The following is a 14,848-nucleotide window of genomic DNA, read 5'->3' as shown; positions in this document are numbered from 1 at the left end:
TATTTTGTATTAGTCGATTTAAATAGTAAACAAGCAAAACTACGGTCCTTGGGGTCGTGATTTTACTGACTAGCTACAGATATTGCAAGGGAGTACCACCACCAAACGTATATGAAGCCTATTGACTTTTGGTGTGGATAAATATTGCTCTGACACGATCGTTTAATTTTGTTGTGCTGGTAAACTAAATGAGCTAGCATGGACCATAGTAAAAAATAGACAATGTAAGCATTAAATGAATGGCTCAGGTGAATGAAAACAATTGTACATTGTACTTATTGTGGCAATATGTACATTCTTTCTTTCAGAATGCCTCCTAAAAACTCGAATATTGTCAATAACTTTATCATGAATCAAGAGTTTATATGTTTTTTTGTTTTTTTAATTCATGTTTGTGGTATTCTTGGGATCCTAAAAAGAATCCCCAATAAAATCGAAATATCACTAGTCCTTGTTCAAAAAATCACTAAAAAGAAACACGGCAAGAACAGAAGTCCTATAACAGCGCTCTTAAACAAAGGATTCAAAGACCATGGTGTAAATATTCTACAGGTTCTGGTGATTTGGAAAATCTTGCTTTTATAATAGCCAAATTCAAAATTGACTCAAGAGACTGGTATATTACCTCACAAATTTGTTGATTCCCAATATTTAAAAAAAAAAAAAAAAAAAAAAAAAAAAAAAAAAAAAAAAAAAAAAAAAAAAAAAAAAAAAAAAAAAAAAATCTGATGGAAGTGAAAAGCAAAGTTGAAATGAAATGAATAAGAATTATTGATTTACAGTTTATGCTACACACTTCTGAAAAACCAGTTTAAAACAAAACCGAGCTTGCTTAAGTTTTTTTCGAGAACCAAAAACTATATATAATAAAAGACTGTTGAAAGCCTTATAAATAAGTCTTTTACTTTCTGCAGGCTACTTGAAGCCTTTCCTGGTCCTATTCCCATTCTGTTATTTTGGTTTTGTGCTCTCTGAACAGAAGTGCTAGTTTTATAGAATTCTACAACTATAGGCAGATATCACAAATAACTTTATTTGAACCAGTTTTACAGATACATTTTATAATTACTGCAAAGTCACAGGCACATTCTTGTTTGTTTTAAGTTTGAATTTTACTCTTTTCTTCTATTAGAAGAATTTTTTTTTAATTTATATTCCCCAGGTGCCACCAGCCTAGGAGCATCTCTGGATATGCAGCAGGATACAGAGCATTAATAAGAGAAAAGGTCAGATTATGTCTAAAAAAAATGTGAAAAAATATAAACTAAAAAAAGATAATAAAATTGGCACCTAGGAGATTTTGTGTTCTAGTTTGAGTATTACGTCCATTGGTAAAATTTCCAACAGGTGTGGAACTCGTAGGCAGTTGTCTTCTCCCTGTGTCAGAGAATGCAGATGCTGGGAAGTGTTTTGGGCACACGCGAGGGTCTTTGTAATTTAACACGTCTTTTGGATCAAGCTCTAAAGCTAGTAACCATTGATCTCTGTGTCCTGCCTGCCTAGGGAATTTGTAGAACTTGATTCCTTTCACTCTTTTTGCTTTGCACCAAGGAACAATACATAATGATGGCATAATCCTACAACAAATACAGAGCTTTAAACAAAACCTGAAAGCTTAGAACATAAAACCAGCTTTAGTAATTAGTAAAATATAAAACACATTGATAAACCCACCAACAAGTTAATCTGTGAGTATTTAACTACATATATTGCACAATAAGTAACAACGACCGACCCAAAACTGGTTTAATGCCATTGATGTGAGCATCAGCACTTCTTCTCAGTATGTGTTGTCCCTCACTGAAACAGCCTCTCCAAAGATATCATTCACTCCCAAACCATACATGCGTCCAAGAAAGGACTTGATTGTGACTGGGCCAACGCAGAGTGCAGGCTACTCTGGGATGCCAAACCACAGGCATATCACGCCACCAGCAAGATGTTCTACAGGAGGCTCAACACCACCTTATCTTTCTGGGCATGCGATTTAAGGTAATTTTAAGGTAAAGAAGCAGAATTTACAACAAAATGAGAAAGGTAATTTTGACTTGGGTTCCACCTGTTCCTGGTTTAATCTATTTATTGAAAGTGATTTATAGTAGTCAATCACTGACAAATTATTTGCATTTATTTATGGTCACCTCTGGTTTAATGTAGCTCTTTATATTTCTTTAAAAAAAAACTTTTTTTGAGGAAAGTTTTTTTGCTCAACCTAAATCATAGGACTGGCTCTAGCATGGATAAATTCAATCTTAGACAAGTGTTGTGAAGTAGAACAGTTGCATTTAATGGGCTAGGATGTATGACTAAGTTTTGTTTAAGGGTAAATTTAAAAAAAGAAGGTTGTACAGTCAGTTGATCCTAACTCGCCCAGTCCTAACAAACAGAAAATCATAACTGTATATAACTATCTACATCATATTTAAGAATAGGTACCTATTCTCTACCCTTACTAAAAGATATATTTAACCAAAAATATATCCAAGATCAGTTACTAAAATAGCTGCCTATCTATATCTTCTAAAGTCCCACTATAGCTTAAATTAAAGGTTAGGTTTTGGGCTACTACAGAAGATTATTCAACTGAAGTTTTGACAATAAAAGGAAGCAAAAAAAAAAAAAAATAACCTGGAAATTTTGTTTTGAGCACTGAAATTTGCATGTTGGATTAAATAGCATGTAAAATCAAGACTATTACAGGCCAAAATATATTTTTATATATTAATAAGGGAACATGAAAATATCATGTCTATCCCTTAATCTGATGAGCTGGTAACTACCTGAAGTAAATCCAACCACTTTTTTGTGTTGTAGGGAGTGACTTAAAATCACTTTAAACTGTGCACAAATAGCTGACTGGCAGTGTCTTGAAAGGCTATCAGTGGCCCCAAACATTGAAAATGGTCTGAAGTAAAGGACTGTAACTTGCGTAATTTATTGTATAACTAGGTATGATTGCATTATCATACCCAGGCCTAACCAAGATATATTTTGAGGTACCAGTTCCTTAAATCCCTGATTAATCGCATTTAAAATGTGTAAATCAGTAATTGTATGTTGAGTAGAACCGTCCTATGTTTAAATTTTTAACATCAATTTCGGATAAAATTGGAATATACTTAAAAAAATTGGTGGTGATTAGTGATTTTGGTAAGAACTCCTTGTTAATATTACTAATAAAGAATTTTGGTGGGATGAAAAGAAGTATTATTGTTTGTATGGATGGAAAATCTCTAAGGCTTATGATCTTCTACATAACTAAAGCCATCACAACCTCTACAGTAGGATTTTCTTTTTAATAAATACATTACATACACTTCTTTAAATACATTAAAATATTCCATACAAATCGAAAAAGAAAATAACACCATTTTAAATTGCTGAAAACTAAGTTACCAGCAGTAACTGCCATCCCAAAGAAGGGTGGGGTTGATGATGACCTGTCTTGCCTTTTCCACCTCTGTGCTGGTAAATATGGGAATATAAAATTTTAGCTGTATAGAGAAACAATTCAATTCATTCCTACTCCCGCCCTACCAGTTTGAACATTTTTCTGAAGCCTCATGAAGAGTAAGCAGTTTGTCCATTGAAACATTCATTTTAGGAATCTACCCTGCCCCCACCTAAGCAATGACTCACCCCTCCCCTTATTATAGCTGATATACAATTATAGATCACCAAAAGTAGCCTAATTTCATTAAAAATAAAGCAAATCAACTTGGTTGAATCTGTTAGCTTCTCAGAATTTTAAATTTAGAATTAACATTAAATAGTTCAATAACGGAAGAAGCATTTGAATGTATGTTTTGATTTGAGCTCGATTCACATGTCACCATATATGCTTTTAGCTTATTTGCCGCTGATTTTTTATCTAGATTTTTTTTTTCAATTTGGCACCCACTACTACCAAAACTGCATAGCTCCATAGGGATTCCTTACCATTAATTCAAAAAATTCGGGTGGGGGTCAATTTTATAGTTTCTTCAACTATTCAAAGAAAATACAAAGAAGAATTTTTCAATGAAAATGCCCCAAAAAGGTATTTTCCAAAATCTAGGGAAATGGTCCTCAATTGATGTTGCTGATGGTAAGTTTTTTCATTAACAATTACAGGAACAATTGCCAGGAATCCTGGTCATTTAAAATTTACTGTATTTTGTTTCATTTTGCACACAATTTGTTCTCTTTGGGATAAAGTTGTAGTTTGGTGCCCTAAAATGGCAGAAAACCAGACTTTCCTGTGACACAATCTGTAAGATCACTTAAAAAAGAGCTTTAAATTTACATCTGAATGAGTTCCTTCCCAATTATCTTGGACGTTCAGTTAGATGTAATCACCCCAGGGAAAATAAAAAAAACAAATAAACATGTATCAACAATGTTTCTGCTGAAAAAAAAAGAGCTAAGAGCTCATATGGCACTTGTGACGAGGTCGGAAGAGCCAAGAGCTCATATGGTATGAGTCCGGTTACGTCAATCACTTATGTACGACTTTTACTGATTCTACCCGCCAGGTTTATTCCTGATCTCTCCACTCTAGGCGCTTTCTAAGATTTCCAATTTCCCCCTCCAACTCCCCCCAATGTGAACAGATCTAGTCAGGAATGGAAATAAGAGCTCTGAGACATGAGTTCCTTCTAAATATCAAATTTCATTAAGATCTGGTCACCCGTTCCTAAGTTAACAAGAGCTAAGAGCTCATATGGCACTTGTGACGAGGCAAGAAGAGCTAAGAGCCAAGAGATCATATGGTATGAGCTCTAACAAAATTCTATGAATCAATAGATTGATTTAAAAAGGAATAAGAGGCTTAATGACGGTCAGGATTTAAAATAAGAGTTCTGAGTCACGATGTCCTTCTAAATATGAAAATTCATTAAGATCCGATCACCCACTCGTAAGTTATAAATACCTAATTGTTTTCTAATTTTTCCTCTCCCTTTAGCCCCCTTAGATGGTCGAATCTGGGAAAACGACTTTATCAAGTCAAATTGTGCAGCTCCCTGACACGCCTACTAATTTTCATCGTCCTAGAACGTCCAGAAGCACCAAAATCGCCAAATCACTGAACCCCTCCCCCCAACTCCTCCAAAGAGAGCGAATCCAGTATGATTCTGTCAATCACGTATCAAGGACATTTGATTATTCTATCCACCAAGCTACATCCCGATTCCTCCACTCCAAGTGTTTTTCCAAGATTTCCCCCTCCAACTCCTCCCAATGTCAAAATATCTGGTCAGGATTTGAAATAAGAGCTCTGAGACATGAATCCCTTCTAAAAATCAAATTTCATTAAGATCCGATCATCTATCCGTAAGATAAAAATACCCGAATTTTCACGTTTTCCAAGAATTCCAGTTTCCCCCTCCAACTCCCCCCAATGTCACAGGATCTGGTCGGAATTTAAAATTAGAACTTTAAAGCACAAGATCCTTCTAAATATCAAATTTCATTAAGATCTGGTCACCCTTTCGTAAGTTACAAATACCACAATTTTCAAAATTACCTCCCCCTCCCAATTCCACCAAAGAGAGCAGATCCAGTCCGATTATGTCAGTCACGTATCTTAGACAGGTTTCTATTCTTCCCATCCAGTTTCATCCTGATCTCACCGCTTTAAGTATTTTCTAAGATTTCTGGTCCCCCCCAGCTGCCCCCCCCCCAATTACACTTGATCCGATTGAGATTTAAAATAAGAGATCTGAGTTACGAGGTCGTTCTAAATATGAAGTATCATGAAGATCCGATCACTCCTTCGTAAGTTAGAAATACGTAATTTTTTCTTATTTTTAAGAATTACCCCCCCCCCAATAGAGCAGATCCGTTCCAATTATGTAAATCACGTATGTAAGACTTCTGCTTATTTTTCCCACCAAGTTTTATCCCGGTCCCTCCAATCTAAGCGTTTTCCATGATTTTAGGTTCCCCCACCCCAAACTTCCCCCAATGTCACCAGATCCGGTCAGGATTTAAAATAAGAGCTTTGAGACACGATATCCTTATAAATATCAAATTTCATTGAGATCCGATCACCCGTTCGTAAGTTAAAAATACCTCATTTTTTCTAATTTTTCAGAATTAACCCCTCCCCCAACTACTCTGAAGAGAGCGGATACGTTCCGGTTATGTCAATCATGTATCTAGGACTTGTGCTTATTTTTCCCACCAAGTTTCATTCCGATCCCTCCACTCTAAGTGTTTTCCAAGTTTTAGGTTTCCCCCTCCCCTCCCCCCCCCCCCAATGTCACCAGATCCGGTTGGGATTCAAAAAAGAGCTCTGAGACACGATATTCTTCTAAATATTAAATTTCATTGAGATCCGATCACCCGTTCGTAAGTTAAAAATACCTCATTTTTTTCTAATTTTTCAGAACCCCCCCCCCCCCCAACTACCTCAAAGAGAGTGGATCCATTCCGTTTATGTCAATCATGTATCTAGGACTTGTGTTTATTTTCCCACCAAGTTTTATCCCGATCCCTCCACTCTAAGTGTTTTCCAAGTTTTAGGTTTCCCCCTCCCAAATCCCCCCAATGTCACCAGATCTGGTCGAGATTTAAAATAAGAGCTCTAAGACACGATATCCTTCTAAACATCAAATTTAATTGAGATCCGATCACCCGTTCGTAAGTTAAAAATACCTCATTTTTTTCTAATTTTTCAGAATTACCCCCCCCCCCCCCCAACTACCCCAAAGAGAGCGGATCCATTTTGATTATGTTAATCCTGTATCTGGGACTTGTGCTAATTTTTCCCATCAAGTTTCATCCCGATCCCTCCACTCTAAGTGTTTTCCAAGATTTTAGGTTTCCCCCTCCAACTCCCCCAATGTCATCAGATCCGGTCGGGATTTAAAATAAGAACTCTGAGACACAATATCATTCCAAACATCAAATTTCATTAAGCTCCCATCACCCGCTCATAAGTTAAAAATACTTCATTTTTTTCTATTTTTTCCAATTTTTCCGGCCCCCCACCTCCCCCCCCCCCCAGATGGTCAAATCGGGAAAACGACTATTTTTAATTTATTCTGGTCAGGTCCCTGATACGCTTGCCAAATTTGATCGTCCTAGCTTACCTGAAAGTGCCTAAAGTAGCGAAACCGGGACCGACAGACAGACCGTCAGACTGACAGAATTTGCGATTGCTGTATGTCACTTGGTTAATACCAAGTGCCATAAAAATACCTCAATTTTTCTAACTTTTCCAAATTAACGACCCCCAGCTCCCCCAAAGAAAGTAGATTCAGTTCGGTTATGTCAATCACGTATCAGTGTCTATTCATCCCACCAAGTTTCATCCCAATCTCTCCACTCAAAGCGTTTTCCAAGATTTCCGGTTTCCAAAATTTCTGTTTCCCCCTCCAACCCCATATGTCCGTGGATTCAATTAAAATTGAAAGGGAGCACCTGAGACAAAAGATCTTTCTATATATCAAGTTTCATTAAGATCTGATCACCCATTTGTAAGATAAAGTTACCTCAATTTTCATGTTTTCCAAGATTTCCAGTTTCCCCTCCACCTACCCCCCATGTCACTGGATCTGGTCGGGATTTAAAATAAGAGCTGTAGAGCACAAGATCCTTCTAAATATCAAATTTCATGAAGATCTAATCACCCATTTGTAAGTTATAAATATCTCATTTTTTCTTATTTTTCCGAATTACCCCCCCCCCAACTCCTCCAAAGAGAGCGGATCCGTTTCGGTTATGTCAGTCACATATCTAGGACTTGTGCTTATTTTTCCCACCAAGTTTCATCCCGATCCCTCCACTCTAAGTGTTTTCCAAGATTTTAGGTTTCCCCCACCAACTCCCCCCAATGTCACCGGATCCAGTTGATATTGAAAATAAGAGCTATGAGACACGATATCCTTCCAAACATCAAATTTCATTAAGATCCGATCACTCCTTCGCAAGTTAAAAATACCTCATTTTTTCTAACTTTTCAGAATTAACCCTCCCCGCCCCAACTCTCTAAAGAAAGTGGATCCGTTCCGGCTATGTAAATCACGTATCTAAGATTTGTGCTTATTTTCCCACAAAGTTTCATCCCAAGCCCTCCACTCTAAGCGTTTTCCAAAATTTTAGCCCCCCCCCCCAACGTAACTGGATCCGGTTGGGATTTAAAATAAGGCCTCTGAGACACGATATCTTCCCAAACATCAAATTTCATGAAGATCTGATCACTCGTTCGTAAGTTAAAAATACCTTATTTTTTGTAATTTTTCCAATTTAACCGTCCCCCCACTCTCGCCTGCTAAATTTCATCGTTCTAGCTTACCTGGAAGTGCCTAAAGTAGGAAAACCAGGACAGACAGACAGACCAACCAACAGACTTTGCAATCACTATATGTCACTTGGTAGATACCAAGTGCCATAAAAAGCAAAATTCCACATTTTGAACATTGGAGCTTGAAACCTCTATGCTAGGATTGTCTGATATGATTATAAGATTGCTTGCTTTTTTGGGGGTGTTTCCCCCTTTTTCAAAAATCAGGCAATTTTTCTCAGATTTTTGGTTATGCATGGGTAACAATAAACTGAAAGAATTTTATATATATAGAATCAGCATAAAAAGCCAATACTGTTGGTGTAGCAATTGTCATGAGAATTCCATTTTTAGTTTTGGTAAATATTGGTCCAAGTTAATTTTTACTTCCATATTTTTTTTATTGCAAACTATTTAATAAGATTTTATTATGGCGATTTTTTTTACCCTTTCATTTTACTTAGTTGAGTAGGACAATAAAAAGAAAGAGGGTTAATTATCTATTTTTTTTTCCTTTGCTATTTTATTTTTTTTTAATGTCTGAATATACAAGGGATTTAAGTTCAGGGGGGGAGAATTGTCATGTTTCGAAAATAGTACGTTTTACATGGCTGTCACCAATGCAGGCAGGATGGTTTTTGAGCATTTCTACTCCTTCTCTAAACTATCCTAAGGTGTACAAAATTGCATAAAGACAAGTCTACATCTATTATAATCAACAGAAGCAATAAGTCTTTCTGTGATTTTTGTTTGAGTTTTCTTTTGATTTTCTTTTAAGATTAAACGCATAATAATTAAATATTTCATTGATGAAATAAATTGATCTCTTTGCCAGGAATCCTTGTCGTTTAAAACTTACTGTATTTTGTTGCATTTTGCATACAATTTAATTTTGCTTTTTATTTGAGTTTTTTCCTGAAAGTATTTAAAAATAAACTTAACCCTATGAAAAAATTTTCCGAAATATATTCCCTACCACCCAACCATCACCGAAATTTTGGTGTTTCCCCCCCCCCCCCCCGAAAAATTGTCCGTCGGAACCCTGAAAATTTTCAGGGTAAACAGAAAAAAAATTCTGTTTCACTGAGTGAATAATTTATGGAAACATTATTTGGCATGGTATTAAAAAGTGTACAACAACAAAAAGTAATATGATAATATGATAGATAAGAACATCCTACACATTACAAGTTAAGAAATTGATGTTTCAGTATTTTCATTTAGTTTTTAGATATATTTGGGGCTTTATATAGGACCATCAATGGGGGAGGGCATGCACTGCAAGTGTTTGATTATTATATTTAGAAAAAAATATTAAAAAAGAAATTAATTTCCATAGAGTAGGGGTGACTTGACACTACTTATGCCTTTTTCAATGCCAGTTTTTATGGTAGAACAAACATGTGGTATCAAATCACCCCATAAGGGGGGGGGGTCAATTGAAACCAGTTCATATATTTAAATGCTATTCCTACACTATATTTTCCCATGCCAAGTCATGGGGGTCACATGAAATCATATTTTTGAAGAATTCTGACATATTGTAGGCAATTTTAATACTGAATTAAACAAATTTAAAGCTAAATATTTACAACAAAACACGAACATTTCACAGAAGGTTCAAAAATGCAAACATATTAAATATAATACAAATTAAAAATGTTAAAATATTTAAAAAAAAAACGCATTAAAAATGGTTTTAAAGCAACTTTGTTTACATAATTGAAGAAAAATTCTTTAACTTTTGGGCGGAAAATTCAAGTGTCATAGAATTAGTTATCTATTCGCTCAAAATAGTTCATTTTTGTTTCTGTAGAAACAGGAAAATATAATATATCCTTGCTGGTAGTACTAGTAAGTTTCTTCACATTAATTAATACCATATATAAACTATTTAAACAACACAGTAAGACATTTCAAGGTCTTATACATGTCCTGTTCCTGCAAGATGTACTTCCTGCATCTTCGGAACAACATAAATACCTCTGGCATATATTAAACTTAGGGATTCCTGGATTTTTTTTAAATATTTGTTAATATTGTATTGACCCAGTGGGACTAAAACATCAATAGAGGGTCTATTCTGATGGAAATGATATTACTAGTGCCCTTTTCAAGTTACCAAAAAATTGGAGGGTAACTAGGCCCCCTCCCATGCCACTTTTTCTCAAAAAATTATCAAATCAAAATTTTAAAATAGTTTTTTTCTTCAGCATAGTTGAAAAGCCCAATAACTATGTCTTTAGAAACAAAATGAACCCCTAAGGCCCCTGGGGAAAGGTTTTTAAGCTATAAAATTTGCCTATTGTTTTATTTATTTATGAAAGAAAATTTTACCTATTGTTTATGAAAGGACGTACGAAACACTGATGAAGTTTGGAGCTGACATCCTGAAGTCCCCAACGCACCAAGATATCCTGCCTCAGTTTACTTCAGTGACCCATGCACACAAGACAAGGCTGGCAACTTTTAAAGAGGGAAAAGAACTGCTAGAATGCCCGCCTACACACTCAACGACAAGATTTTTAAACTCCTTCGTTCCATACTACGTGAAGCACTACAATGACAATATCCTCAAATCGAAGTGATAGCTCATCATGTGTGTTCTTTATGTTGCGTCTTTTGCGTTTTTCTCTTTTTGTTTGTTTGACGATACCCATGTTATTGCATTGTGATGAAGGGAAAGAATAATGATTATTTATTTTATTTATATTATTTGTTATTGGGGAGTATGCATACATTTTTCAGGTGGGGAAGGGAAGATAAATTTTCAGCCTGGAGGATTTTGCACAGGGTAGATTTTCTATGGAGAGGGAAGTTTCCAGGGAATGAGCTTTTCAGGGGAAGTTGTACACAGGGGGAATTTGCCAGAATTCTTATACAATTTTTTTTATATATATTACTTTCTTTTTACTTCAATTTTTCTTTCAAATTCAATTTTAGGCATGGAGATGTTAAGGGTAATTGTGCAGGGTAGATCTTCACCAGGATTGAATTGCCCAGGCAATATTTCTTTGGGGAGGGGAATTTTTCTGTGGAGATGGAGCCAGGTATCCTGGTATAATTAAAAAAAAAATCAGAAATTAAATTTTAGAAAAACAATTTTTTCAACTGAAAGTAAGGAACAACACTAAAACTTGAAAAGAACAGAAATTATTATGTATATGAGGGGGGCTTACCCCTCCTTAACAACTTACTCTTTATTCAAAACTTTGAATTTTGTCCCAATTCTTAAAAACAACTTCTGAAATGTAAGTTTAGTTTAATTAGAACAATAAATAAATTTTGAAGTGCTGAAAAACAGTAGAGCATGTAAAGTGACGTGTTGAGGAGGGGGACAACCCCTTTCATATATATATATATATATATATATATATATATATATATATATATATATATATATATATATATATATATATATATATACCAATTTCTGTTTGTTTTAATTTTTAATATTGATCCTGACTTTCAGTTAAAAAACTTGTTTTTTTTTATTTAATGAAACTTAGAGATACACATTTTTCTAAAGGCAATGGAAAAAGTATGTCAATTAAAGTAAAAGTACATAAAAATAAAAAAAGTAATTAATTATAAAAAATACACAAAAAATAGCCCACTTACAAAAACTAAAATGTAAATTTCCAGTATTCAGTTCTGTTGAGCAATACTGAAGCATTGGATGGAATTTTCTTTTTTATATTGACAATTTTGATCCTGGTTATCTAGCACCAAAATATTTAATACTTTTAGACTCAATTGTTTATAAAAAGTAACATATTATCAAAGTAGTTTCTTAAAAGTAAAAATTAAAACTAAAATTAAGAAAATCAAATAATAAATTGTATTCAATATTTTAAATATAATTTTGAATACCAAAAACAAATGTAATTGATGCCTTTATACTTCATAACTGTAAAAATTTAATCTTTTTCAAAGTGACAACTAGATAAATACAATCATTCCTGAAAAAAATGATAATAAAAAACAAGACATCTGTTCAGAGGGAAAACCAATAAAGTGAACATACCACTCAATGCCTTTCTTTATGCTCTTTATGAATAAAATAATTGCTTCTATTGCAAAATTCATATTTAAGCACTTTTGAGCTCTTAAAAATTACAAATTTTCAATTAAATTATGAGTTATCAGTTATTCTCTGACAAAATTTTACTACATTTACTCAGTACTGTTTTCTCTGAAGTTTTTGACAAAACAATGCTACATTTTCTCAGTGCCAAATTATTTATAATAAGGTTAATTTAGATCAAAAAGTGCTTAAATTTGAATCTGCAATAGAAGCAATTATTATGTTTGAAAAGAACATAAAAAAGGCATCATGTGATATGTTCACTTTATTGATAAGTCTATAATATGGATAGCTATATATTTTCCAATTGTAGACTAGAAGATAGCTGGTTTTATGTAGGATCTATAATATATGACTATATTGCTGCAATAGAAAAATACATTATTAGGTCTATATACAGTCTAAGGTCATCAAGAGGGATGAAATACATTTACAAGAGAGTGTAAATGTAGGCCTACTTCATTTATGCTGATTTTATTTTTCCATATATACAAAAAACATAAAAGGGAATTTAAAAATGGAAAATGGGACATTTCCTAATGTCCCAATGTCAGTTAAGGAATCTTTAAAATATTGAATGGAGGTAAAATTCTAGTTGATTGACTTCTTGCTATCTCAGAAACAGGTTAGGTTAGGAGAATGAAACTTTTTAGGGATGGGTCTACATGCTAAAGTATGTCCTGAGAAGGTATTTTGAAGTACCTACCTCTACTCCTTCTCTCTCTAGAGGGCCCTGATCTTTGATGACTTTCAAAAATATGTGTGTTATAAAAGTGAAACCTTGCAAAATAGATCTTCTGCTTGAATGAAGAACAACAAAATTGTTTTCAGCCTCACAACTTTGCTCAATCTGAATTTATAAGGTTTTAAAGATATACAAATATATTTCCTAATTTTTGAAAAAAAAACATTGATATGGTTCAGAATTCAGTAAAATTCTAGTTAATTGGCTGCTTGCCATCTTGGAAAGGGTTTAGGTTAGGAAAACAAAACTTTCAGGGATGTGTCTACAGGCTAAAGTATATCCTGGGAAGGTATTTTAAAGTACCCACCTCCAATCCTTTCTCCCTCAAGATAGCCCTGAAATTTGCCTACATGAGCTATACCTATTGAAATTTTGACAAAATGACATTTAAATTTTGAGCCATATCACTATTTTTTTAAATCTAGGAGATGTATTTGCATATCTTTAAAACCTTATAAAATAGGATTGAGCAAAGTTATGAAGCTGAAAACAATTTTGTTGTACTTCAATTAAGCAGAAGATCTATTTTGCAAGGTTTCACTTTTATAACACACATATTTTTAAAGGTCATCCAAGGTCAGGGCCCTCTACAGGGAGAAGGAGTGGAGTTAGGTACTTCAAAATACCTTCCCAGGACATACTTTAGCCTGTAGACCCATCCCTGAAAGTTTCATTTTCTGAACCTAAACCCTTTCCGAGATAGCAAGAAGTCAATTAACTAGAATTTTACCCAGAATTCTACTCAAATAACAGGTATTGCATTTTCAGAACTAAAGGCAGAGAAAAAGCAACTGGTAACTGAAAATTAAGGTAAAATGTCATTTTTTCAAAATTTCATTAGGTATAGACCTGTCATGTAGGCAAATTTCAGGGCTATATAGAGGGAGAAATATTGGAGGTGGGATATACTTTAGCCTGTAGACACATCCCTGAAAGTTTCGTTTTCCTAACCTAACCCCTTTCTGAGATAGCAAGGAGTCAATCAACTAGAATTTTACCAAAAAAAATACAGGCCACCCAGGGAATTCAATAAAAATGGTTGATGCAAGTTTTATTTAAAATTTGCACAACAATGTAAGGACACATGATGACCTGATCAATTGAAACATGCTCAATATTATATAGGCAAATAAGAATTTCATTGCTTTAATGTTGGGAGGGTGTAAAGAGGAAAATTGTTGAATAGACTGGTTTGGAGGAAGAGCATGCCTAGCAGTGTTAGCATCAGGCAGCACAGGGCTTTAATGAGTTGTTAGCAGTTTTATATCATAGGCCTATACTTATGTGTGTAAGAAGTAAAGATACATTTACTAATAGTAAACTCTTAACATTAATTAGACCTAAGCAAATTATAGTATTTACAGTAGTAAATAAATAGGCTATCTGAAATCTGTGCGGTACAGTGTTGCGATTTCAATTGGCCTTTGTCAAAACACCAAAAATCATAGCTTGTTGTGCGAAGCGCAACACGCGCTTTTTTCTTCAAGCAGTGCTCTAAAAAAATACATAATCTCTACCAATGCCCTTCTTTTCTCTCTTTCCTCATTTTTTATAACTGTTTTTATTAGTTTACTTCCTTCAAAATCGATGAGTATCCAAAAAGAGAAAAATGTCATCATTTTTTAACCATAATAATTTTTTCCTTTCCATCATACGACTTATAAAAAGTGATAATCCGAATTTCAGCATTTTCTACAAATTGAAAACATTTGCTGAATTTTGTAGGAAATGTACTGAATTTTTACCT

At 34.2% G+C, this 14,848-nt stretch overlaps 1 protein-coding gene across 1 annotated transcript in view; it reads right to left on the bottom strand.

The window, feature by feature from the left end:
• The window catches only part of LOC136025463 (uncharacterized), a 190,634-nt gene extending 176,118 nt beyond the window's left edge, over positions 1 to 14,516 (bottom strand). Inside the window, exons 1-2 of the mRNA XM_065701494.1 lie at positions 14,464 to 14,516; positions 1,291 to 1,577 (exon numbers count right to left, since the gene is read on the bottom strand). Of these exons, the coding sequence (XP_065557566.1) occupies positions 1,291 to 1,573 (283 nt within the window). The 5' untranslated portion in view covers positions 1,574 to 1,577; positions 14,464 to 14,516. The remainder of the gene's footprint in view (positions 1 to 1,290; positions 1,578 to 14,463) is intronic.
• Between the last annotated feature and the right edge of the window lie 332 nt (positions 14,517 to 14,848).

Source organism: Artemia franciscana, chromosome 3 (genome assembly GCF_032884065.1).
Source record: "Artemia franciscana chromosome 3, ASM3288406v1, whole genome shotgun sequence".
Classification (NCBI taxonomy): domain Eukaryota; kingdom Metazoa; phylum Arthropoda; class Branchiopoda; order Anostraca; family Artemiidae; genus Artemia; species Artemia franciscana.
Note: the sequence above shows the minus strand (reverse complement) of the source record. Positions and strands in the feature narration are given on the sequence as shown.